Source organism: Panulirus ornatus, chromosome 57 (genome assembly GCF_036320965.1).
Source record: "Panulirus ornatus isolate Po-2019 chromosome 57, ASM3632096v1, whole genome shotgun sequence".
Taxonomy (NCBI): Eukaryota; Metazoa; Arthropoda; class Malacostraca; order Decapoda; family Palinuridae; genus Panulirus; species Panulirus ornatus.
In genome coordinates, this window is record NC_092280.1 from 22,431,888 (window position 1) to 22,459,783 (window position 27,896).

Sequence of the window (27,896 nt, forward strand, 5' to 3'; positions counted from 1 at the left end):
TTACCAAGCACAGTTTAAATATTTGAGCATCCCATTACCCAAACAAGAAACAAGTTAACAGCATCTCAGGTTAAAGTATTACCAAGTATTTCATTTGCCCCCTATGTCAAGAATAACACTGATCTACAGCTTGTATGTACACATCTTATTATATATCATAGACTTTCAACCATACACTCTAAAGGGAATGAAGTTGTATTCCTTTGATACTTTCCAAACTTTCCCAGATAACATAAAAATCTTTCCTAATAAGAGTTCAGTATTTTGAGGGGTAATGTACATTATTTGGATACCTTGGTGATGTAATGCAACAACACTGAAAACCTAGTGATCTATAAATAATTTCAATGGAAAATTCAAGCTTACTTACCCTAGAGTTACTGCGACTGCGTGACCCTGTATCTGAATCATGCAGCAGACTGGTAAAAACAATATTTGGAACAGAAAACCCACTTCCTTCTTGTTGATAGGTAATTGCAGCAGTATTTGGCTGGGACCGTGTAGCCTGCAACAAAATATAAAACAAAAGGAAAATGCACTGTCTGATTTCTTAGCATGAGTTATTTCATCTATTCAATCTAAGTCCACAAAATAAATCATGTTGATTAGCTCATTAACTTTTAAAATCTTGTATGCCATAATGTTTCCTTCACCAAATACAAGTATGTTATAAATCTATGCTTCCCATCATTCAACACTCCTAAGTCATAAAACTTTCAAAAAATCCTTTAACTAATATGAATATTCATACAACTACATGCCCTAAAATGTAAACAGTGCAACACTTCCATTGGAAAACCTATGGTATCAGCACAGGTATAAAATTTCTATCATGTACTGTTCTTGAGTTATCATGCTAAGTGTACACAAAGACATAAGCATAGCCATACAGACATGAAGATAATAGCATGGAAACATAAAGTTCTGCATACATAATGACATAATGAGCAAAAGGATATCCATGAACTAAGTTTTCAAGCCAAAGTAAAGAGACTATGAATATCTGTACCATATTCAGTGTGACTGATTGACATTAAATTCATCACATCTTCAACCTAACCCATGCAAATGTTATCTTGTAGTATATGTCATTAATGTTAATAAATGTGATAAGTGTTGATAAAAAATGAGCGCTGGTAGCATAAATGGTTGCTATGGTTGGTGATGTACCTTGTATAGCCCTTGTCAGTTGGTGTTTCAATATAACTCTTGAATGGTACAAATCAATATACAAAAGCTTGATATAATGGTACTGTTGTGACATGACTGACACTGGAGAAAATAGTGAAAAAGTAGGCATGGTCCATGAGCATCTCTGAGGGTTCTTGCTTGTGGGGGTCAAAATAGTTTCACTTTCAAAACATGGTGTACCATGAGGATTCATCCTTTTTGACAACCACAGTACCTATGAGGTTGGCATATTCTTGTTCACAGAGACCACTTTAAATCAACCAACACATCTATGACATTATGGTACAGTGGAGATGTGGTGCCATGCAACCCACAACAACCAACACACAATATTTTATGAAAATGAAAGAGGAGAAGCATGGGATGGAGAAATAATGGATGATATATGCCCTCTACCTAAAGTACGGAAAGAATTTATTAACCATCAAAACCAACACTTATCACCTGCAGACAGAGCCCTAAGAGAGTGAAAGCATTCCTACATGAATCTACAGAGACCTTAGCAAAAACCTATGTAAAAAGGCAGAAAGAAAAATGTTACCCTAAACAATGACCAGAAACTTCACTCTAGATCATAGAAGAAAGCAGTTTATCTAGATCTACACAACAGACATAAACCAAATTTGAGTACAAGTGTAAATCACATTTGAGTATAAATATCCTTTGAAAGTGCTGTCAAAAATGAAAAATTCTCTTAAAAATCTCTATATGAGGCATTCCTACAAAAAGCTACAAAGAACCCAATTCTTTATACCACAGGCTCTGGCAGATAACCCTAGCTGATAAATGAGTATAAACCTCTGCAACCCACATGACTGTTCCTTGCTGATAAAAGCTTGAAGGAGCCTGCATGACCAAACATACTTTCTCCTATGGAATTTCTGTGAGAATAAAATCATCATATTCTTCAAGAAAAGCATGAATATATTACCAAACAGAGCACAACTAGCTCTAAGCAGAAGGGAATCGAAAAAGGTGAGAACAAAGGACATAAGGGGAGTGGGGGAGGAATGGGATGTATTTAGGGAAGCAGTGATGGTTTGTGCAAAAGATGCTTGTGGCATGAGAAGCATGGGAGGTGGGCAGATTAGAAAGGGTAGTGAGTGGTGGGATGAAGAAGTAGGATTATTAGTGAAAGAGAAGAGAGAGGCATTTGGACGATTTTTGCAGGGAAATAATGCAAATGAGTGGGAGATGTATAAAAGAAAGAGGCAGGAGGTCAAGAGAAAGGTGCAAGAGGCAAAAAAGAGGGCAAATGAGAGTTGGGGTGAGAGAGTATCATTAAATTTTAGGGAGAATGAAAAGATATTTTGGAAGGAGGTAAATATGCATTTTACATGTAAAAAATAAATTAAGAATAAAAGAGTGTGATTACAATCTTTTTTCATCATACAGCAGACAGTAACTCAACAGTGGGGAGGGCTCTGAAAATCACGGAAAATGCTGGGATAAGTAACATAAAAGTAGGTGAATCACCTGTATAAATCAACAAAGCCAGCAAAAATCCTCAGTTAATTTCCCCTTGAAGCTAATGACTACATTAATTTTGACATTTGAAAAATATGGTATCAAAAGCAGCTGCCTGCCATTCTTTGTGGTGCTAGAAATGTACAGGTTCCAATGACAATGCAAGTGTAAGATCAAATCCAATGTAAGTATAGTTCATTTAATATAAAAGTAATGAAGCATTCCTTAAAATAAACAATACCAGTGAAACTTTGCCTAACTTTCCCCAACAGCACAAATTTACCTTAAACTTCTTATCATAGATGAATTTTACCACCTACGTTCAACTTCCCCATAACAATTACACATGGTCATATAGCAAAGAATCCAACTGGTATCAATTTGTGTCTACAAGGCAAACAACCAACCATAAAACCTATAACATGACACCAATGACATCATAGGCCTAAAAAGGTTGGTACTTGCACATGGTTGCTTGCAGACCTCATAGATATTACAGAAATCAAGGAGGAAAGAATCCTGGTGGATACACCATATAAGGGAAAAAATGTACCTTAAACCTGGTACAAGCAAACGCTTTCTCTCTCATGCTCCCAAGGATCTGTCTAATGCAGAGAAAGGAATTATCTATCAGAAGAATCAGTGTACTCCAAAGCACAAAACTGCCTTCTCATGAGAAGTTTATAAGAGCAGAAAAACTAGTACACTGTTCAAGACTAATATAGAATCTAAGGACAGTGCCTACAGAAAACAATGTGGAAACCATAGGAAGATCAGAGGAAGATAACAATGCAGAGGAGGTAAAGGCATATGGATAAAAGATATATTTTTTTTTCATACTATTCACCATTTCCCGCGTTAGCACAGTAGCGTTAAGAACAGAAGACTGGGCCTTAGAGAGAATATCCTCACCTAGCCCCCTTCTCTGTTCCTTCTTTTGGAAAATTAAAAAAACGAGAGGGGAGGATTTCCAGCCACCCGCTCCCTCCACTTTTAGTCACCTTCTACGACATGCAGGGAATACGTGAGAAGTATTCTTTCTCCCCTATCCCCAGGGACAAGGATAGAATACATATAAAAGAAATAACTTAGTTATCAATGGAAGTTGAACTAGAGCAGATATATAAGGATATGAGTGATAGTAAAGGATCAAGAGGAAGTATACATGCAAGACATTTTCTTTACGAAATACAAACTGGGAAATCATGAGCCCCTACCACAGCAATCCAGTTATTCAATGGAAAAGGGCATTTGTGGTAATGACTAACGAATTAACTGACATACATCTCCTGATGTGTGACGCTGACGAGTTTTCTCTCTCAGTTTGAATGCAGATAAAGCTTCATCTATAAAACTTGGTGGTACCTTGGAGTGAGACACTTTTACTCTTCCAACAAACAAAACCTGAGAAAAAAAAATAATGAGGTTAATGAACACAAAATGGGTACCATATCAAACCATAATGATACATGACTAAAGCATTATCCACTCCCCTAGCTTCATTTGCTCTCACATTATGCCATTCAACACTGTTTCTCTACTGGTATCTCTTAACACAAGCCTCTTTTCTAAGCTCAATCATTTTCCCCAAACCCTTTTCATTCATATCATTTGATCCTTTCCTAATGCCAATACAAATCTTCACTCTTGCCTCCTACTAGTAATGATCAGACATTCAACCAAGTGCCACTCTCATTACATTTGCATCCAAGTCGCTCCTCTGCACACCCAACAATGAGTACATAATCCAATAATACCTGCTTTCCTTTACCTCTTCTCACCCATGTATACTTATGTACATCCTTCAATAAAAACCAGGTATACCCAGTCACCAGTCCTTTTTCGGCACACAACTCCACTAGTTATTCACCACTTTTATTCACATCACTGTGATAGTACCTACTCTCTCATTAATGTCACCCATCACTAATACTCGATCCCTTTAATCAAAACTACTGACATATACACAGCTCCTAATGCACTCACCTCTCTTCTTCAGTCCTCTTGTTTCCAGGTGCACCTCTCATAATCCACTCTTATTTTCACCTAAATCAGGCTGGTGCTCACTTCCTTTCACTCTTTCAAACATTCCTACAATTTTTTGTGCAGCAGTGCTACCCATTCCTTAGCTCTCACCCTTACAGTAACCCATCACTTTACCCCAAAGACATTCATAAAACATTCTTCTCCTTCCCTTTTAGCCATGAGGCACTCAGAGTTAGAACAACCAGGTTTCTCTCCTCAAACATACTACCTATCACTCAATTCCCCTTTGAGAAGGATGAGCATTCCTTGTTTGATTCCTTCTTCCATTCCAACTTCAAAACACTAAAGTACAGGGGGGGGGGGGGGTTTCAAGCCCCCTGCTCCTGTCCCCTTCAATCACCTTCTACAACATGCACAAAACACATGGAGGTAATGGTCAGTCATCCCACTAGCTGCTTGGTTTAGTTAAGTGGATGAGATTGTCAACTCAAGGTAAGGAGGATATAGGTTAGATTCATGTCTGTCTAGGGTTAAAAGGGTAACTGAGGACTTCTAGGGAAATACAGACATTCAGTTCTGGGTGAGCCATTGTTCTAATTGTGTACTGCTCTATATAACATACTCCTCTATCTACAACATCTCTTGCGCCTGGTCATTTCCTACTTGATCAACCCTCCTCATACCACATACTGTCCTCAAACATTTCATTTCCAAAACATTCACTCTTTTCCATAGTTTTTTATCTAGAGCACACACCCTGCATCCAAACAACACAACTAGGACTTCTATACCATCATACACAAGTCAAACAAGCAATTTACATTTAACAATGCCCTTCAAAGAAGTATTTACTTTGCCCCAAAAACTTGACTCTACAGAGAGGCTGAAAAGGAACCTAAATTGTCACAAGGCTGCTTTATTTCTGTTAACTGCAGTCTAAGCAATACTTAGTAGTGTTTCAAAGAACAATTCAAAAACAATTAAACTTCATAAAATACTTAAAAGCTATTTCCATGAAAAGGACATATGTGGCAGGGCATAACATACACCATAAATCTCAAAATAAAAAATGAGTCCTAACTCTTGGATTAATCTAGAGGTACATGCAATGGGTAAACCGTATAAGACCAAATATATTCAGATAAGACTGCCAGAAAAAAAGGCCTCTGATTGCATGCAATGGATAAATTTGTGTCTACTGGTAAGGGGTGTTATGGATACATTCAACTCATAAGATGAAGGTGTCCAAATCAATGAAATACTTTCACTACTTTAATACACAAGACATGAACAATGATATGTGAGAAACCTGTGAGGCTCTATGCACTTTAACTCCATGTAAAATGGGAGGAGTATGAAAAATAAAATGTGGATAGACAGACAGATAAGACTGAATGAAATAAGACTTAAATAAGAACAAACAAAAGCATGAAAGAAAGCAGTGACTACAATTTCGCTCAACCTAAAGAAGGGCTATAATATACAGAGACCCTACGTGCACAAATAAAACAGAAAATAAGGTAGTTGCTAATTCCTTACATAACATAATTCTACTCACCTCAAAAAACTGTGACTCATTATGTACATATAGGTCAGGAAGAGAGTTCAGTGAGCTCAAAACTGAATTCTCAGGGGATGGTTGTGCTTCTCTGGGCTGCTGACGCAAACATGCAAAAAAACTGCGAACCTAGGTAGGACATATCTAGACATTAGATATCTAACATACATATTTCATATAAAATCACTTAATATCCATATCATTCATCTTAAGTATAGATAATGAGTTTTAAGACTAACGATCAAAGTTGCCCAATATAAAACTTTACCTTTACTCACTGATTTTCATACTTACAATGGTATATGTCTGTTGCATATACCTAGTTAGCTGTAAGGAGAAGTAATTAATAAATAAGTGTTGGGGTACACAAAGAATAGGGATGAGCAATGTACTTTCAGAAGTGGTAGAGGATGTTTGGAGAAGGTGTTTGCTCAGGAGATTTTGCATGAGTAATATCTGGAGAAAGAGAGGGACTGTATGTAGCCTTTTAAAGATCTGGAGAAAGCAAATGACATGGATGAACACCCTACATCTGCCACTCTATCATCAAACACATTCAACAATCTTTCATAAGACTCAATCAATCTCCTCCCCACTCCATCATTACCTGTTATCACTTCTCCCCCTTGCCCCCTTCACCTATGCTCCTATTTGTTCTCTTGTCTTTCGCACATTATTTACCTCCTTCCAACACATCTTTTTATTCTCCAAAGTTTAATGAAACTCTCTCACCCCAACTCTCATTTGCCCTCTTTTTCAATCCTTGCACCTTCCTCTTGACCTCCTGCTGCTTTCCCTTGTATATCTCCCAGTCATTTGCACTCCTTACTTGTAAGTGCCATCCAAACACCTCTCTTTCCTCTTTCACTAGCAACTTTACTTCATCCCAACACTCACTTCCCTTTCTAATCTGCCCATCTCCCACCTTCTTCATGCCACATGCATCTCTTGCATGTGCCATGTCTGTGTATGTATATGTATGTATACGTTGAAATGTATAGTTATGTATATGTGCATGTGTGGGCGTTTATGTATGTACATGTGTATGTGGGTGGGTTGGGCCATTATTTCGTCTGTTTCCTTGCGCTACCTTGCTAAAACGGGAGACAGCGGCAAAGTATAATAAATATAAATATAGTTTTAGTAGGGTTGAGGGACAGGTTAGCTGGGGAGTGAGTTTGAATGAAGAAAACTTGGAGAAAGTGCAGTGTTTTACACACCAGGGAATAGACATGGCAGCTGATGGGGAACAATGAAAGCAGCAGAAGTGAATTTTAGGGTGGTTGAGGGGATGTAAGTTCCAAAAGTGTTGAAGAATGTGTGAAACGAATGTTACCAGGGAGAGCAAAAATGGGAAGTTTGAAGGAATAGCAGTCCCAACAATATCATATGGATCCAAGAAATGGGCTACAGGTAAGGCTGTGTGGAGGAGGGTGAATGAGTTGGAAATGAAATGTTTGAGGACAATATTCGGTGTGAGGTGTTTGACAGAGTAAGCAATGAAAGGGTAAAAAATATGTATATCTACATTTATCATTATACTTAGTCGGTGTCTCCCACGTTAGCGAGGTAGCGCAAGGAAACAGACGAAAGAATGGCCCAACCCATCCACATACACATGTATATGCATAAACGTCTACACACATATATACATACCAATACATTTCGATGTATAACTACATAAACACACAGACATATGCATATATACACATGTACATATTCATACTTGCTGCCTTCATCCATTCCCGTCTCCACCCCGCCACACGAAAAACAGATGAAAGAATGGCCCAACCCACCCACATACACATGTATATACATAAACGTCTACACACGCACATATACATACCAATACATTTCGATGTATAACTACATATACACATAGACATATACATATATGCACATGAACATATTCATACTTGCTGCCTTCATCCATTCCCGTCGCCACCCCACCACACAAAAAACAGGTGAAAGAATGGCCCAACCCACCCACATGCACATGTATATACATAAATGTCTACACACGCACATATACATACCAATACATTTCGATGTATAACTACATATACACACAGACATATACATATATACACATGTACATATTCATACTTGCTGCCTTCATCCATTCCCGTCGCCACCCCACCACAGGAAAAACAACATTATTGTCCACAAAAGAGACTGTATGTGTGCAAAAGCCAGTTTGTTTCTGGCAACTTCACAAAATGAGGAAAGAAAACACTTATCCAACCATAACATCTGATCACTTTAATGATGAAAATATATAATCAAAGCAAGTTGACCTTACATAATAACTTGAATTACTAAAATTTGCTAGAACTAAAGACATAATCCTTACTTGCTGTTCATTTGGAGCCTGCAGCAAATGACACTGATAATTCTGGTCAGCGGGAACATTAGCTGGGATGAGCTGTGAGGGGTCACTAGCAGCAACATAACCCAGTGCACCAGATACTAGTCCTTGCTCTTTATCCACAGGTTTAAGGGTATAAAGGAAACACGTATGATCTGCCTGCTCCATGACACATTTATGAATTTGCTTCACTGTGTGACTTAATATCACTACACCAGTAGATCTATCAGAAACGGTAACATTTCCCCTATCAATTTCAACAATCACCTGAAAAAGATGTGATTACTAAATAACCTACTATACATATTTTCAACATAAAATCATAATACATGATAAAAGAAGAATAAGCATAATCAGGAAGGTAAAACCATCTAATGAATCACAGTAATGCAAATCTTTTTAATTTAGCAGTAATTTTTTGTCTGAAAAATAATGTGACTAAGCTTTTTTAAAACTCTTATCATGTTTAACTTTTCCCACATGCACAAGAAAGGGATATATGCATAATTTCCTCAAAACACTTATAGAGTGTTGAAGATCAAACAACTGCAATCAGAATTTTGCATTCAAATCATGTGGGATGGTATGAGCTTTATATGTGATATATCTATCTACATCAAGATATATGAATATATATAAACATGAAGCTTTAAAACTCAGGAAGTAAACCAAAGAAATACAGATGTAGGAAAGCATGAAAAGTCACAGTTTAATATAAAAGGAAACTAAAAATCAGAAAAATGGAAAAAAAAAAAAAAGGAGAAATGGCTTTTCAAAATATACTGTGGTTTTAATTACTACTAAATGGTAATAAATCTGTCTTATCCCATAATCCAACAAAAAACAACATCTGTAAAATACATTTCACTATGAAAGAGGAGTTATGCTGCGAACATTACTAAAGACATTTGAACTCTGAGCTATCAACAAAAGGAATGTAATTTTTGTAATAAAAGAACATGACTAGAAAGATACACAATTGTATCGTACATTACTTCATAACTAAAAAGACAAGAGTATTATGTGTATTCATATACTTTCTTTAATCCCATATACCTGTCATAAATCAGAGGCATATAGTTTCTCAGTTCATTCATAAATAATAAAATCATTTCTATGCACAAAAGTAAATAAAGCCTCCCACATTAACTCAGATTATATTTTAACTTTTCACCTACACCCATATATCCTATCTAAAGCAAAACTAAAATCTCCATCAACACCTACACGCTCACACACAATGTAACCTGCCCATCTGATTAAAATCATTCCTAAGTATCATCAAAAAAACATCTGACCCTAAGCAATTTATTAGATGCATCAATCCATCTTTTTCTAAGACTTATCCTTCTTTTTCAAGTCTTTTACTTATTCTACCCTCAACCGTAACAATACCAAAGACCTTATTCAGCAGTCTCTTAACCAAAAACATCCGAATTCCAAAATAAATAAGGCATCTATATCAAGGAAAAAGCATCACTAATCATCTTATCAAGAGTTACATAAAATTGTTAAATTGTAGACTCTGGAGGGTGAAAAACAATATCTCTATTAAAGAAAATGAGAAAAAATTAACTTAGTGGGTATAAGTGTTATGCCAAGAGGGATGACAGATGCTGTATTCCCCACAGAGAGAGGCACTGGGTATGCTGATCAAGTTCTGCAGTTGGACAGTGTAACTGGGAAGCACGTGGAGGGAGAAGTTATGGAGGTGTTGATTATCTCATGGTTAGCATTGCAAAGTTTTATCCTTATGGATTCCATTTCTCGGGTGTAGTCACATCTGTGAGCAGTTTTGTATCTTTAATGGCACTCGAGACTGGTATGGTTTGGTAGACAAGTGTTTTAAATCCTCCTCCTTGGCCTTGTTGTCTGTCTTACAGTTGTGTAGTTATAGAAAGGTGGGCAGGTGGATCTAGATATGAGTCTGGGTTTTTTAGATGAAGGCTACCTTCTGATAAGTCATTCATGCAGATCAAGGAGAGTAATGATCCCTGAAAAGAACCCTGTGACACTGCTTGCCACCTCAAATCAGTTGAAGAAGGCTCCTCTGACATGCATCCATGTTCCCTTTCACTGATATAATCTTCTATCCTTCTGGGTGATCCAGCATCTTAATGAGCCTCCCACACTGTACAGTGTAAAATGCTGTCTTGTGATTCATATAAATACAATCCCTCCAACCTTCCCTTCTGTTTAAGTCAGAAATCACTCTCATATACATCTAAGTGATTTGTTACACAGAACGTCCTTTCCCTAAAACCATGCTGTCTCTTATAGGTAATTTCTCCTCAACAGAAAGTTATCCATTTGTCCTCTAATTATCTTTTCCATAGCCTTACAGACCACACTCATGGGTGAGAAAGGTCAGTAGTGACAGCTTGATTCCAGTCTCCTATATTAATGATTGGTATGATGTTTGCCCTTTTCCATTCCCTTAGCACTATGCCTATCTCCTGTGACATCTTGAAAAGTATTTTAAGAGGTTTATTTAGCATATCTACGCACATCTCCAACACATACGGTGAAATTTCATCAGTACTGTAAGCTTTGTATGGGTGAAGACTATTTTGTATTCTATTAATGTCTTTTATAGATATCTCAGTATTTTCTAAAAACCTTCTCCCCATTTCATGTCAGTAGAGTTGAAGCTACAGTGTCTTCCACCGTAAATAAAACTTCTGAATTTGTTATTCAGATCCTCACATACCCATATATCATCTGCTAAACTTCCCTTTGAATCACTTTGCCTGATTAACTGCTCCTTAACTGACAGCCTGTTCCTGATGAATTTATAGAAAAGTTTTGAATACTCTCCTGCCTTGTCCATAATATTCTTTTCATACTTTCTCTGTTGCTCCTTCCTTATGCTGCAATATTAGCCCTTTGAAACTTACCTCTCACCACAAAGCCCTGGTTTTTGGTAAAAGTGTGTATGTGTGTATGTGTGTGTGTGTGTGTGTGTGTAGCACTGGACTCCACTTGCACAAGGTTACAGTGCCAATGAAAGTCTCCTTCAGTGAAGTTGTATCTTTGTCATGAGATGAAATGAAGTACAAAGTAATCAAGGAACTAGTCATTTCCCTGCAACTGATCACAGTGCAATGTTGAAGCTGCAGCAGCCCTATGTAAGGGGTCCTGAGGTTTTACAATTATATAACTACACATATGAATTATGGAATGAGAAATTTCTACATTCGTAAAAAATAAAAGCAACACAACACGAGATGGATTCTGAGTACACCTGAAAGCTGGTACACTGAAATTATCATTTAAGTGGACTTTGTTTGATTTAGTCCATATCCCTACTATGGCCATTCATAATTCATTGTACAGGTAATACATAACTATGAAAACCTACCTCAACCGACTTCTGGCGATTCTTAATCTCTGAGATGATCCATGGCAGCATGGGTTTGGAGTAATGACGATCAACTTCAGTGCTCCCTCGATACACCAATGAAAATGTTTCCCCTGTCTCCCCTCGAACTCCAGCACCATCTACACCCTCCATTGTAATTTGCTAGTTGTGGCACTTGGGAAGCTCACCAATGTATCTTTATTAAATATCCTTTTTGGTGAAGATTTCCTTCCTCTCACTTACCACATCCATTTTAAAAGAGAAGTACCTGTGAAATGGAATTCCAATAAGCAGTGACAAAAACAAAAGATAATGCTTTTAGATTCAACATATATTCTGTTCCATAAATATCTATCTATTTATTTATTTATTTATTTATTTATTTATCTATTTATTTTGCTTTGTCACTGTCTCCCGCGTTTGCGAGGTAGCACAAGGAAACAGATGAAAGAAATGGCCCAACCCACCCCCATACACATGTATATACATACATGTCCACACACGCAAATATACATACCTATACATCTCAATGTACACATATATATACACACACAGACACATACATATATACCCATGCACACAATTCACACTGTCTGCCTTTATTCATTCCCATCGCCACCTCGCCGCACATGGAATACCATCCCCCTCCCCCCTCATGTGTGCGAGGTAGCACTAGGAAAAGACAAAAAAGGCCCCATTCATTCACAGTCTCTAGCTGTCATGCAATAATGCCCGAAACCACAGCTCCCTTTCCACATCCAGGCCCCACACAACTTTCCATGGTTTACCCCAGACGCTTCACATGCCCTGATTCAATCCACTGACAGCACGTCAACCCCGGTATACCACATCGATCCAATTCACTCTATTCCTTGCCCGCCTTTCACCCTCCTGCATGTTCAGGCCCCGATCACACAAAATCTTTTTCACTCCATCTTTCCACCTCCACTTTGGTCTCCCACTTCTCCTCATTCCCTCCACCTCCGACACATATATCCTCTTGGTTAATCTTTCCTCACTCATTCTCTCCATGTGCCCAAACCATTTCAAAACACCCTCTTCTGCTCTCTCAACCACGCTCTTTTTATTTCCACACATCTCTCTTACCCTTACATTACTTACTCGATCAAACCACCTCACACCACATATTGTCCTCAAACATCTCATTTCCAGCACATCCACCCTCCTGCGCACAACTCTATCCATAGCCCACACCTCGCAACCATACAACATTGTTGGAACCTCTATTCCTTCAAACATACCCATTTTTGCTTTCCGAGATAATGTTCTCGACTTCCACACATTCTTCAAGGCTCCCAGGATTTTCGCCCCCTCCCCCACCCTATGATTCACTTCCGCTTCCATGGTTCCATCCGCTGCCAGATCCACTCCCAGATATCTAAAACACTATACTTCCTCCAGTTTTTCTCCATTCAAACTTACCTCCCAATTGACTTGACCCTCAACCCTACTGTACCTAATAACCTTGCTCTTATTCACATTTACTCTTAACTTTCTTCTTTCACACACTTTACCAAACTCAGTCACCAGCTTCTGCAGTTTCTCACATGAATCAGCCACCAGCGCTGTATCATCAGCGAACAACAACTGACTCACTTCCCAAGCTCTCTCATCCACAACAGACTGCATACTTGCCCCTCTTTCCAAAACTCTTGCATTCACCTCCCTAACAACCCCATCCATAAACAAATTAAACAACCATGGAGACATCACACACCCCTGCCGCAAACCTACATTCACTGAGAACCAATCACTTTCCTCTCTTCCTACACGTACACATGCCTTACATCCTCCATAAAAACTTTTCACTGCTTCTAACAACTTGCCTCCCACACCATATATTCTTAATACCTTCCACAGAGCATCTCTATCAACTCTATCATATGCCTTCTCCAGATCCATAAATGCTACATACAAATCCATTTGTTTTTCTAAGTATTTTTCGCATATATTCTTCAAAGGTAGTGGCCTAAGTTCTAATTCTTCTACACTGGTGCTAGTATCTGAGCTCAGCTTTAATGGATTAATTTCTACCATTAAGGATTCACTATTTTGTATCTAGTTCAACTGTATTTTTGAACTCTCATTGCTGTTCTTTAACATGAGCTGTCGATCATTTGGAAAGTATCAAGAAACATCAGAAACAGGTATTTCTTTATACTTTATCTGCTATCCTTGGTGAAGTATCTATAAATGTAAAATATAGATGTACTTTGCCAAATAACCTCAAACTCATCCCTATTCTAAAAAAACAAAACTTTTAAGACACTTAAATAAGTTATCTTAGGTATGATCTAGCATCTGAGACATAATTCAATATATGATGGTGTCATCCTAATAAATGAAACCTGTACCCTCAGTCCAGTGTATCTCCTGCATCACAACCTTTTGAACTCCTAGGACGGAATGGTCCATGGACGGGTTTACTGGCCTAGTCAGGTCAAAGGTCACTCCCTCATTCCTATGTCGAGATATCATCCTGTCTAGTTTATGGATCGTACCCAAGGTGTTATTATGGTACATCTGCACTTATGTAACCCTTTTTTTTTTTTCAAGTACTGTATTTAATACATGTTAACAATACTACTTTGAAACTGCAAATGAGCGTGCTACTAAAAGGGAAATATGGGTCTCTGATTATTTCTAGTCAGAGACAAGCTCTATCCCATAATATTCATTAAGAATCAAGACCTGATCCAGTGTCGTGAGTATTGCGCGTTAAAACTAACATATCTTCAGGTTGGTCACTCATGCCCCTCATCCATACTCTAATTAACCTTTACCTTTCGTGTTGCACAAGTGATAAACTACTGCATCTTCACCTCCTGAACCTTTTCTTCTCCTTGCTTCACTCAATATTTCGTCGTATTACGTCCCCTGCAATTTGTGCCTCATTCAAATATATTAACTATTCGGTCGTCACATACAACCTCCCTATCCTTGACGACCAATGCAAAACAAGATCATGAAGCTTCAGGTACTTATTCTTTTATTGAAGCAAAATTTAAGTACATCATCTATATTCCTTAAATTTTGCGTTTTTTGTTCTCCAATTTAATAAATGATTTATCAACTTACACAACGTTTTATTACATTTATGATGTTAACTAGATGCATCGGCAAAATAAATACAGAATTTATTTCTATTGTTCTTATTATCAACCTCTGACTTCCTGTATATGTATTCTCCTGAAAGATAATTATCTGATAAAAATCATTGCAAATTACATTTTGTAGCTTTGTTTTTTCTTATAATTGCACATATGATCATCGTTGGGTCAAAGGCCAGTGTGTCTTACACCTGAAGAGTTGCCAACTTTTCATTAAGTTTCAAAATACGTATCGTAACTTAACCCATTGTTAAAAACTGTGAAGTTATACTTTCGATTATACTTTACAATCTCACAGCCTTTGCAAATATTTCTATATATATTGGTTTGTATCTTAATTTCTTGAACTGTTAACATTCAATTTATTGAAATCTTTATACACATTATGGTAGCATCTTTAGTCAAAAATTTAAATAATAATGATATAATTGATAATGATTATCAGTACAAAAATATAAGATTCATGAGAACATTCACATATCGACTGTTCACAAGAACAATAAGACTCAAAAAAAAAAGGGGGCAAGAGGCGGAGCTTCCACTTATAAACAGATACCAGCTGCCCGGATCTACTTAGTAGAACTGTCCGAGCGGTCCAAATGGGATATTTTAGAAGTGTTTACATGTACGTGGCTGATATTTATGTCCTTAATCTTACTATAAGCATGGTAGAGGGCAACCCCACCCCCTTCCTAAGAGAATTTCCTCCGTATGTTTTACAGGTACCCAGTTTTCAGCAAACTGGGAGCAAAAGCTCTCTCTCTCTCTCTCTCTCTCTCTCTCTCTCTCTCTCTCTCTCTCTCTCTCTCTCTCTCTCTCTCTCTCTCTCTCTCTCTCTCCAAGAAGCAATCACTTCCACACGTTCAAGACTACACTACTGTGATGGGTTATATGAGTCGAACACGGCCTAGTCTATCGGAGGAGGGTGCCTTTCCCTCTCTAGCGATGACGGAAGGTGATTGGTATATTGTTAATGGATGTTCTGTACTCCCAAGAGCTGGGTCCTAGATTTAGGACGATTAGGACCAAATGATAGTACCAGCTGAAGCAATTATCTTTTTTTTTAACGATTTATACCTCGAGTTTCCGAGTAGCGCAGGAGACAAGATAAACCCTTAAGGAACACTGCTGTTAATGGACTAAAGTGTAAAGGCTGATCCATCAACAACCACGGAGACAGACCGGCCAGAGAGGAAGCTAGATATGAGGGAGCAAAGTGAGGGAGGGAAGCCAAAAGAAGGGAGCTTAAAGATGAGAACCCCCAATGCCACACCTTGTCAGTAGCTTAGGATATGTAAAATGCTACTAAATAGAATTCCTCAAAATCTCTTAGGGATGATGACCAGACAGTAGTGAGACAGAAAGAATGTCACCGGTGGATCTTGCCTAACGGAAGCCATACTGGATGAGAGACAAGACTGTGAGATTCAATATGTCTGTGATTATTGGAGTTGAGGAGGGATTCAAAGATCTAGAAAATAGTTGATGTCAAGGCAACATGACGACAGTAAGAGGTTTTAGAACTGTTATCCTTCATCAATAAGTAAATAGACGCTTTGATTTATGCAAATTAATCTATTGTGTTGTTGTTTTTCACACTTCTTGCTAAATCATTTTCAACTAACAGACTGGCGAGATTTTACTTTGTGTGTTAACGTAGAAATGTGAGCAGAAAAATGTTTTCATGATTACTTAAAGCAAATTAAAGATTTTTTGCAACAGAAACATTGAGATAAAATTCTGTTTAAAAGTATATGCCTTTACACACACACACACACACACACACACACATATATATATATATATATATATATATATATATATATATATATATATATATATATATATATATATATATTCACTTTAATTCCAAAGACATCGTGCCGCTTGTCTTCCCCACAGGGTGGGCGTCTCTGTTGCTTTACCGTCGTCATGGGTCTGTCCTCTCAGAAAGTTGTAAGCAACTGGCCACATTCAATGTTCCCTTATAGGAGAATTTCATCACAGGGTGAACTGGATGACAAGCAGCATACAGCTTATACTTAAATTCCTGGGAAAACTGTGATTATATCAGCAGATAATTGTAATTATTCTCCAGGTTCACTGAAGACATCCCGGAATGGCTAACGTCAGATCATGAGCTTCATTTCTTTTATCCTGCATTGTCATTGGAAAGCCCTGACCACATCACATCCTGTGAAAGCACAGCACCCCAGCAGGGAAGTACAGACAGAGTATCCAACAGTAGCACTTTAATTACTAACATTGATGAGAGCGAGAGAAGTGTGTTTCTGTCTCTTCCTGTGTATTTTCAAACTTCTGCTTTCGTACTGTTTTCCGAAGTTATTAGGAGACAATTAGCAACACATGTCACAGAGATGTATTTCCTTTTTTTATGTTTCCTTTATTTTTCCACAAAGGAATGAATAAGATTTTCCTTGCTGCCAGAGCACGAGAAAAGACGCCTTAAGTACTTCCGTTTATGTTGTGCGTTTCTTTTGGAGAACAAAATGCCACCACCTGTAAGCCCCCTCCTTAGCCTCTCTCCATATTTGATGTTTTGCACATCTAAAGAATTATAATTCTTTTATTTGTTGGTAAGGGTTGCAGTATAGTCCTAAACAAGTGATTTGATGGGAAAAGGTGTAGTTATCCTTCTAACGTTACTGTTCAAGAGACATACAAAAGAATTGATAGTAGTTGATGGTAAACAGAAGTTCTCCTGAGATGTCGTGCCAGAATTTCTTAATATGATTAATTTTTCCCATCACAACAGTTTACCAAGGACCTAGGCAGAGACGCTAGCAGATTAACTATAATACCAACAGCTATCACTGGCACATAACGGAATAAATTGTGGACTGCCTTGAGGAGTTTCCTTGTTTGAAGACTTTTTCTTTTCTTTTACCTGTTTTTGCTAATTTTTTTTCAATTTCACCTCTGGAAGTCGTTCATTGTATCAGATCCCATTCGCCAGTATTGTGTCTACAAATACTTGATACAATGCCTGTCCTTGACTTTTTGAGTTAGCGGGTCATCAGTGAGATGAAAAGGATATCAATACAGTAATTGTCGAGGTCTGGGACTGATTGGACATCTGCTTCACCCTTTTGAATACGAAAAGTTTCTAAATGAGAACACACACTGCCAAATTCTGCAGTTCCATTATACTTTGACACATCAGATAGATTCACGCCCAAGTCCTTGGTGTCTCCGGGTGTGAGTTTCTCTGTTAGACTTTCTGTAACAGTCTGGTCCACAGGCGTCTGATCACAGTTAAAATGTATACTGAAAGAAACCACCATTTTGTTTTTTTATGATTAAACAATGGTCCTCTGGTAATCTTGTCATTTAGGCATGTTACAAAGACGTACCGAGCTTAGTTTTGTTCATCATAGACGAAACAACATGGGATCACTTGCCGTCCAGATGCAAATACCCCTGATGGTACCCTCTTGAATCACTCCAGCCTTTAGTTTATCACGAAAATCTCCATCACTGAATCGTTTTTCAATAACTGAAAGAAAATTGCAAATGGTGTGGTGCACACACACACAACAATAAATTGTTCCTGGTTCCTCCAAACAACCTCAGCTGCCTTGGCTTAGATGGCATAAAGATGTAAGCTATAACATTCAGTATCTTCCTTGAACACTCCACTTGTGTTAGTGACACAAAGATTGAAGGCAACGAACCAACTGTGTCCTCGTTGACTGACTTTCATTCACATATTAGAACGTTTAAGCCAGTCCATGAATTCAGTTGATATTGAGCTGCATCACCATGGCGTAATATATTGAGCCCATGTAGTGTTTTCGTGTCTTGCTTCTGTAGTCCCTGCATCAGCGGCAGGAAGAGGGCTACTACTGTCATTACACATGTAACAGGGAAATACCGAAGGGCATACATACATTTTCAGCGTTAGCAAAGTTTCAATAAGGAATCACCAGTCACTGGAATAAAGATACTTTCGTTCCAAACACCATGTATGGCTCATGAACAAATGAATTCATGGTTCTATCTAAATGAATTTTTTTTAATTATTTCTATTTGTTGGGAAAGCATCTGAACAGGCGTTAAACTTAATGCTGGCTTGCCAAGGCTAACGATAACCTCTTCGGTTTTATATAAGCTGCGGATATCTTCTACCGAGGTTCCCAGACTGGGGTCTGTGGATCCCCAGGTTACGTGAGTTACATTTCCAGAAGCAAAAGGTATATTGCCAATGGGATGTTTTGATCAGGCAAAATTACCTTAGGATATAAGGTGTGCCTAAAGCTGCATCATTTTGATAAGATTGAACAATACAGATATGAACAATTGAATTCATTCTAATATAAAAATCACCTTTGAGAGAGTTCGTGATGTACTGAGGTCAAGGTTTACACCAATGGTGACCAACTGATAGACAATGTTCATTGACAATCCACTTCAGAAGTGTTGTACTTCCTAACTACAGAACACTTCACACATCATAGTACACAGAAATTGATAATATTAGATGTGATACACCTATTGGATAATTTTATCATGTATACTTGCATTTACATAGTAGACAAGGACATCAGAAAAGAAATCGGATTCATAGGAGGTTTAACTGAGGTAAAAAAGAACTAGACAGTTTCTTTGCGAAAGTAATGAGGGAGACTGAGTTCTGTAGCCATATAAATTGTTGGTATGGGAGGTCTTGTGAAATTATCTGAAAGAACAGGAATGTGAGTACCTTTAGCTGCAATGAAAGAGCGAGATATACTCATAAAAGATGTCAAAATGCAATACTGGTAAGAGATGTACCGTGAAGATATATGTCCAAATACAGCCAGCCAGCATTTGAAAGGTTCGGAAGAAAAAGAAGGAACTGAATAACTAAAAAGAAGAATGTTATGGACAAGGTAGAAGATAAACCAAAACTCTTCTTAAAACAATAAAATTGCAAATATTTACATTCGTACAAATCTCATTTGTTATAATGATCAACATATTTGTTTTACAGAGAACGTGGAGAGCCATCACGGTCCTGAGCCTATCTATCGCCCACCACCCGATTCACGCCAATTGAAAGAGGACCATTTCTCACTAATTACCTTTTTATGAACGTAATTAAAATACTATTTAGGGCAGGAGTGTGCTTAGTAATAAAGAAAACAAAAGGCATATGATGTATAATGTAACCATAATGAATACAAAGTGTGGACAATGGTTTTCGCTTTACATTTGGCATGATTTATGAAGATATAAAGTAAAGAGGTCAGATCCGGGAGTCTCTACAGTTCCAAGTAGAAGCCACACCTACCCATTTTATCGTGCACATCCCCTGAGACCACCGGGGTTGAAGGAGAGATTCAAGACACGTATTACAACATTGATCGAGTAGCCAAACGCCAAATATGGCTGTCATTAAAGCATTACTCTTTGCTCTATACTCTTCGGAGAGATTCTGCCCTTTCCTACCCAGAACTGATCAAACTCACCTTTAAACTCTATCCCAGGTCTTAAGGCAACTGGCTAACTTAATGTAGTCTTTAGGCTAACTCAAGTAAAGCACATGGGGCTTCAAGGGTGAATGATGCATTGACGAACGAACGGGTCTCAGGTACCGACTTGTCGGTAGAATAACGCCAGACAAGGTGTTGAGTAGTCGGCAAAATAACGGTAATGAAGAATGTGCCAAGACTATGAGGTTTACATTCGATTCCAAAAGCCCTTATCTTAACGTTTTAATGGACTAAAATAATGAAATAGAATTGAAAATCGTCACAAAACCAATGTTACTCCTGGTTAATCAGTAAATAAAGCCACACAAGGTTAATATTTCTGCTCGTCCAGAATCTGGGTCAAGGGGGCAGGTTAATCTCCAGACGCTGTGGGTCATCTCTTGCCAGAACTAATTCATATAACGAAGGTCTTGCTGCTTGAGATACCAGAGATCTCTGGTCGGTTTAATAAGTTAACTGTTAAGAAATGGCGGCCTCAAACGGGGCGAAAAAGTTTCTACAACAAGTTATAGCCATACTAGCTGAAGAAGGTGGTTTTGATAGAAATTTGGCAAGAGTGAGTTTGATTATTAGTAAAAATAAACATATTGTATGGAACGTATTGTGCACTAATGCTGTTCGTTCGACTCATAGGCCAAATGACTTTTGTGTTGTTTCAGGACAATTATATGAAAAGATATGGGTTTTCATATGTATATATTTGTATACGCTATGGATATGATAAGTGAATGATTATATAATGATACATGCCACAAGTTGAATTCGTAGTCTGAAGGTAGTATAAAAAGTGGTGGTTATTTTGCCGATATATTGATTAGGTCAGAGTTCTACGGTCTAATTTCTTATGATGTACCAATACAGTCTCGGCTTTCCGAATAGAAGTAAAGTTTTTGGAGGAATTGACATTGCTATGATAATGAATTCTAATGATTGAATATGTTAATTTGAGTTTAGGTTCGGTTGGAGAGCTCTTACCTCATGCCACGACGAAGTTCAGGAAAGTGTTAGCTTGAAATAGGGAGATCCGTCACTGGTGATATTCCAATTTAGTCCTGACACATAATTGAAAGTGGAATCTTAGAAATCCTCTAGATGACATGAAGATTTCCACCAACCTCCTCATTACATTCTAGGTCAGGTTTGTACCTTAAGCTAAACTAAGTATACATAATAGAGCCGTGAAGAACGTTGGGTACCTTCAAGTGATTCTGTTTTCTGACGAAATAGGTATATTCTGATGTTGAAGAGAATGGACTTCGTGGGCAATATATTAAGAACAGGGGAGTTTAACCGTGATGAATGTGGTAAAAGCAATATATTAAGTCCAGGGGAGCAGCATAACTAATGAATTTGGTAAAAAAGCTAAGTGTAGACTAGCATTGTAGTTAGGGTTGGTTACAAAGTGTTTTTGTTCTGCTGTGCTAATATAATGTTTTGAGAATACAGTAGTAATTGTAGATAATGATTGTAGCTTTAAATTTTATTGAATGATTCCTAATAACACACATAAAAAAAAAAATGTGGGTATAGTTAATATATAAGTAGCATTCTTATATAAAGTAAAATTTGTAAGAAACAACCAAACCTCTTAATAGTTGAGATATATATTAGTTTGTTATTGTAATTGAAATAGATCAGTCTCACCCATGATTGAGCATCATGCAAATACTGCCAAATGTTACTAAACAGATGACAGACCAATTGGCCATTGAATCCCAAGCAGAAGACCAGTATAATATTGGTGTATTTCCATTGAACATTTTACTTAGTAAGTGAGGGTTTATAGTTTCTTTCGACTTCATATATTTTCTGTCAACTGTTACAGTAATTAATCCATTTTCCTTGATATTGATATTCCTTAGTTTTTTCTGTATTTTTCCATATAGTGTAATACTTCAAATCATGCTATGTTCTGTAACTGTATACAGTGGTCCATTGCCTACCATGGTTTTGAGTATGTACACTTGGCTAATAATACGTAAATCATTTTACCAACCGTGGCAAGGTTTAGGCATCCACAGTTTTCCGTGGTGCCACCAAAATCTTAATTTTGTATTGGGCGAGTGTCATATGGCAATGGAACTGCTTGTGGCCCAGGCTGATGGACCACCCTTTCTAGGTTGAGGCAGACGTGTAATGATCTGGCAGTGTTGCTAGGATGAGCATCATGGTAGCCTTTTGTGTAATATAGCAGCAGGCTGGCTGCTTTGTGGTTGCATGGAGGTGTGGCATCAGTGATGACATTCTGCCAATATTTTATTGCTTCTTGGTAAACTTTGATGCTGAAATACAGCTTATATACAGGAATAGCAGAGGACTGCACTAAGGTCCCTAAAATACAGATGCCGCAATGCAGGAGACCTAGATGACTAATGAAATTCATGTTTGTGATATTGGTTGCAGTTTATTGCTTTTCTGTTTGTGATTTTATGATTTTGATTTTTAATGTCCAGACATATGATGCCTTTTGTTTTGAATTTCTTCCTTCTCTATCCTCAGGAAAAAGGAAGAACTTTCCAGTCTGTGGGTGTCAGACCATAGAAACATTTTCATTTCTTTAGTCAAGTACTGTATAGATGTTTCCATATTTCAGAATAGCATTTCTGTACACATAATACACAATTATTTTTTTGTATAATGTATGCTTCTTACAGTTATGTTTAGTGTCTGCTGGAAATGGGAAATGCACTGCAGAAATGAAAGTTGAGAAGGAACATACAAACCGAGGTGGATTTTTACATGGAGGTCTGACAGCAACACTAGTTGATGCTGTTTCCACTATGGCCTTAATGACTACAGAGAAGAGTGTTCCAGGACTTTCAGTAGATTTGAATGTTTCGTAAGTATATTTTTATAATTCATGACCAGTTTTGAAATAATTTCTTTCAACTTTTTATGCTCAGTACAAGGATGTGGCAAAGTGAAGATGGATAGCAGTACAGCAGAATCTGTTAACCAGAATAATTTGTGTTCAGATATTTTAGTAAAGCAGGGCTCTTAGGTTAGAGCTGTTTCCATACTTGGCTGAACTCTGAATTTTTCTTTTTCTCCCAGGTATTTTTTCTTTTTTATGAAAGTGAGATGTACTTTACAACAAATTACTTATTTTCACGTAAATGGACAATTTTTGTATCAGTTTTTCATAGTTTTCCTTCCAAACCCTTTCACTGTAGCTGGGGCATAGTATCCCCCAAGAAGTATTACTATTCATTGCAGCTGGAGCATGTGTTAGTTGTTGAATTGGCTGCCTCTGCTCCAGAGTGAGATAATAGTCATTAAGCTTATGCCCAAGCATTGTTACTGGACTAAACAGCCTCAATTTTTTCCATTTACTAGTTACTGTACGTAGAGATGCAATAGAAGCCTGTACAAGATATGTCTTCATTTTTTTTTTTTTTTTTTTTTTTTTTTTTTTTTTTTTTTATACTTTGTCGCTGTCTCCCGCGTTTGCGAGGTAGCGCAAGGAAACAGACGAAAGAAATGGCCCAACCCCCCCCCCCATACACATGTACATACACACGTCCACACACGCAAATATACATACCTACACAGCTTTCCATGGTTTACCCCAGACGCTTCACATGCCTTGCTTCAATCCACTGACAGCACGTCAACCCCTGTATACCACATGACTCCAATTCACTCTATTTCTTGCCCTCCTTTCACCCTCCTGCATGTTCAGGCCCCGATCACACAAAATCTTTTTCACTCCATCTTTCCACCTCCAATTTGGTCTCCCTCTTCTCCTCGTTCCCTCCACCTCCGACACATATATCCTCTTGGTCAATCTCTCCTCACTCATTCTCTCCATGTGCCCAAACCATTTCAAAACACCCTCTTCTGCTCTCTCAACCACGCTCTTTTTATTTCCACACATCTCTCTTACCCTTACGTTACTTACTCGATCAAACCACCTCACACCACACATTGTCCTCAAACATCTCATTTCCAGCACATCCATCCTCCTGCGCACATCTCTATCCATAGCCCACGCCTCGCAACCATACAGCATTGTTGGAACCACTATTCCCTCAAACATACCCATTTTTGCTTTCCGAGATAATGTTCTCGACTTCCACACATTTTTCAAGGCTCCCAAAATTTTCGCCCCCTCCCCCACCCTATGATCCACTTCCGCTTCCATGGTTCCATCCGCTGACAGATCCACCCCCAGATATCTAAAACACTTCACTTCCTCCAGTTTTTCTCCATTCAAACTCACCTCCCAATTGACTTGACCCTCACCCCTACTGTACCTAATAACCTTGCTCTTATTCACATTTACTCTCAACTTTCTTCTTCCACACACTTTACCAAACTCAGTCACCAGCTTCTGCAGTTTCTCACATGAATCAGCCACCAGCGCTGTATCATCAGCGAACAACAACTGACTCACTTCCCAAGCTCTCTCATCCCCAACAGACTTCATACTTGCCCCTCTTTCCAGGACTCTTGCATTTACCTCCTTTACAACCCCATCCATAAACAAATTAAACAACCATGGAGACATCACACACCCCTGCCGCAAACCTACATTCACTGAGAACCAATCACTTTCCTCTCTTCCTACACGTACACATGCCTTACATCCTCGATAAAAACTTTTCACTGCTTCTAACAACTTGCCTCCCACACCATATATTCTTAATACCTTCCACAGAGCATCTCTATCAACTCTATCATATGCCTTCTCCAGATCCATAAATGCTACATACAAATCCATTTGCTTTTCTAAGTATTTCTCACATACATTCTTCAAAGCAAACACCTGATCCACACATCCTCTACCACTTCTGAAACCGCACTGCTCTTCCCCAATCTGATGCTCTGTACATGCCTTCACCCTCTCAATCAATACCCTCCCATATAATTTACCAGGAATACTCAACAAACTTATACCTCTGTAATTTGAGCACTCACTCTTATCCCCTTTGCCTTTGTACAATGGCACTATGCACGCATTCCGCCAATCCTCAGGCACCTCACCATGAGTCATACATACATTAAATAACCTTACCAACCAGTCAACAATACAGTCACCCCCTTTCTTAATAAATTCCACTGCAATACCATCCAAACCTGCTGCCTTGCCGGCTTTCATCTTCCGCAAAGCTTTTACTACCTCTTCTCTGTTTACCAAATCATTTTCCCTAACCCTCTCACTTTGCACACCACCTAAATATTTATCTTATTTGTTTGTGAGAAATACCCTTCAAAAATACTCTAGTTCTCATTACATATTTACATAGGCTTAAAAGTACTACAGGAGTGCTTCATTATCTGGCTACAGAGCACCATGAGTTAAAGGGTGCATAGCAAAATTTTGACCAATGATCATATCTTTGTTCCTTCCAGGTACCTAAAGGCAGCAAAAACTGGGGAAGAAATAATCATAAATGCAGAAACCCTCAAAGCTGGAAAAAATTTAGCATTTTTGAGTGTTCACATAACAAACAAAGAATCTGGTGATCTTATTGCTAAGGGTAGCCACACTAAGTATTTTGGTTCATGAATTTTTAAGAAAAATTGTGCCCCTGAAAACATCAAGTTGAATGAATTAAGAACTGTATTGTATTGATGCAGATTCTCTTTTGCATAACATGCTTGTTAAGAATTCTGTTTCATATCATCATACATGTGGCCTTTTCCATAATAATTTTGCCATAATATTTTTAATGTACCTTTAGCTGCTTTTGTTTGTTGACTCTTGGACAGCAACATGACAGTACACTGGTCTGCTTTGATGGCAGCAATATGCCAATAATTTTGGTGGTATTGTTTTAAATTTCCAGCTGATAAATGACTTTATATATAATCCATAGAAGTAATGATTAGCAACCAAACAATACACCTCGAAAAAATATTTTGCATCACAATCACCTATCAGTCATCAGAGTGTAATTGCTTTATCAGGATGAGAAGTCAGATTTACATGGCAAATACTGAAGTCAGTTTTATAATAAAAGAAACATTCTTAAATGTGTTAATATTTTTGCTTAAAATAAGGTAATTTTTTTCATTTATTTGGGTAAGTTATGATGTTTGTAAATGGGATTGATATGCTTAAACATGTATTTATGTGTAGAATCATGGCTGATAAAACCATAAAGTATTTTATTTGTTTACGTGAATGTAAAAAGAAATCTTGCCAAGAAAATGCCTATAATCACTGTGTACTTAAGAACAAATAAGATACATTCATGCCACCTGTTAGGGCCAGCTTGTCATCTCAGTACCCTCCAACACCAATATAGAAAGTATACTACTGTTGGTATTTTCTTCAGTAACATGTGATCTAGATATGATCTGCAAGTTTTGGAAAATAAAATAGATTAAGGCATGCACAAAAGTCAAGACATTTGTTGGTTCATAGTACTGTATTAATTGCTATAACATATTGAATATACATGCATTACTCATAAAAATAATGAAATACATTCATCTCATTTTTTCTTTTCTTTCATACCTGTCCTACATTCCTCATTTGTGAGGTAACACCAAGAACAGAAAAAGAGCTGCATTCACACATGTACATTCTCTGTCATGTCATGCACTGCAACGATAGCCCCCATCCAGGCCCCAGACCTTTTCATGGTTTCCTCCACCCACTTCACATGCCCTGGGTCAGTCCAATTTATTTTATCTCATGCACTCTATTCACCCTCCTGGATGTTCAGGCCCCAGGCACCCAAGAGCCTTTTTCACTCCAGCCTTCCATCTCCAGTCTGCTCTGATGTATAAATCCTATTTGTCAACCTAACTCATTCTCTCCATATGTCCAGACCATTTCAGCAAATATTCTTTTTATTATCTTGTGTGCTCTAAAATTTAGTGTAACACATTAGTGTCACTATTAGTATTCTTGATGCAAGCCAGACTTACACTTGGCACCTGGATGTAACATTTTTTCAGTTTTTCCTGCTTCTTAGCTTTCATAAACACTTCTCTTGCAGACTTGCTGAATGAGCAATTCTTCTTTTCGCACATTCTTGCTTCCGAGTGCAAGCATGCAGTAAATGCTTTGTTTATTGGGTTAGAAAGATTTAGTGAACACTTTAAAGTGTTGGAGAGTATAAAATGGCATTCATGATGATGAACTATGAATCTATTAAAGCCAAAATGTATGTACATAATTTCATAGATCTGGTAGCTTTTGACAGCTAAAGGTCATATCTTACATTATACATAAATGCAAAAATTATTTGTATATATTGTTAAATATGCCCTTAAACAGTATATATTTTTAACATTAGCTGTTGTGGACATGTAAATAAAAGTGTTTACAGTTTCATTTTTTTTGGTACTTTTTCCTTTGGTAATGTTATAATACAGATGTATA

The 27,896-nt window shown here is 37.7% G+C and overlaps 2 protein-coding genes across 2 annotated transcripts in view; one reads left to right on the top strand and one right to left on the bottom strand.

Moving 5' to 3' along the window:
• Positions 1-14,917, bottom strand: part of plx (PTB_TBC1D1_like and TBC domain-containing protein plx) — a 108,791-nt gene extending 93,874 nt beyond the window's left edge. The window contains exons 1-6 of the mRNA XM_071694664.1: positions 14,736-14,917; positions 11,932-12,199; positions 8,556-8,837; positions 6,203-6,331; positions 3,943-4,062; positions 371-505 (exon numbers count right to left, since the gene is read on the bottom strand). Coding sequence (XP_071550765.1) covers positions 371-505; positions 3,943-4,062; positions 6,203-6,331; positions 8,556-8,837; positions 11,932-12,084 — 819 coding nt within the window. The 5' untranslated portion in view covers positions 12,085-12,199; positions 14,736-14,917. The remainder of the gene's footprint in view (positions 1-370; positions 506-3,942; positions 4,063-6,202; positions 6,332-8,555; positions 8,838-11,931; positions 12,200-14,735) is intronic.
• A 5,944-nt stretch (positions 14,918-20,861) lies between these two features.
• LOC139766263 (acyl-coenzyme A thioesterase 13-like) lies at positions 20,862-27,846 on the top strand. Its single transcript, XM_071694665.1, has 3 exons — positions 20,862-21,113; positions 23,212-23,396; positions 25,913-27,846. The coding sequence occupies exons 1-3, from the start codon at positions 21,024-21,026 to the stop codon at positions 26,067-26,069; spliced, it is 432 nt and encodes a 143-aa protein (XP_071550766.1). The 5' UTR covers positions 20,862-21,023; the 3' UTR covers positions 26,070-27,846.
• Positions 27,847-27,896: the final 50 nt, after the last annotated feature.

Bases quoted from the DNA above. Each gene is read 5' to 3' on its own strand.
- LOC139766263 (XM_071694665.1), top strand. From the start codon at position 21,024: ATGGCGGCCTCAAACGGGGCGAAAAAGTTTCTACAACAAGTTATAGCC. The intron at 21,114-23,211 runs GTGAGTTTGATT...TGCTTCTTACAG, and splicing joins TTGATAGAAATTTGGCAAGA to TTATGTTTAGTGTCTGCTGG. The intron at 23,397-25,912 runs GTAAGTATATTT...TGTTCCTTCCAG, and splicing joins TCAGTAGATTTGAATGTTTC to GTACCTAAAGGCAGCAAAAA.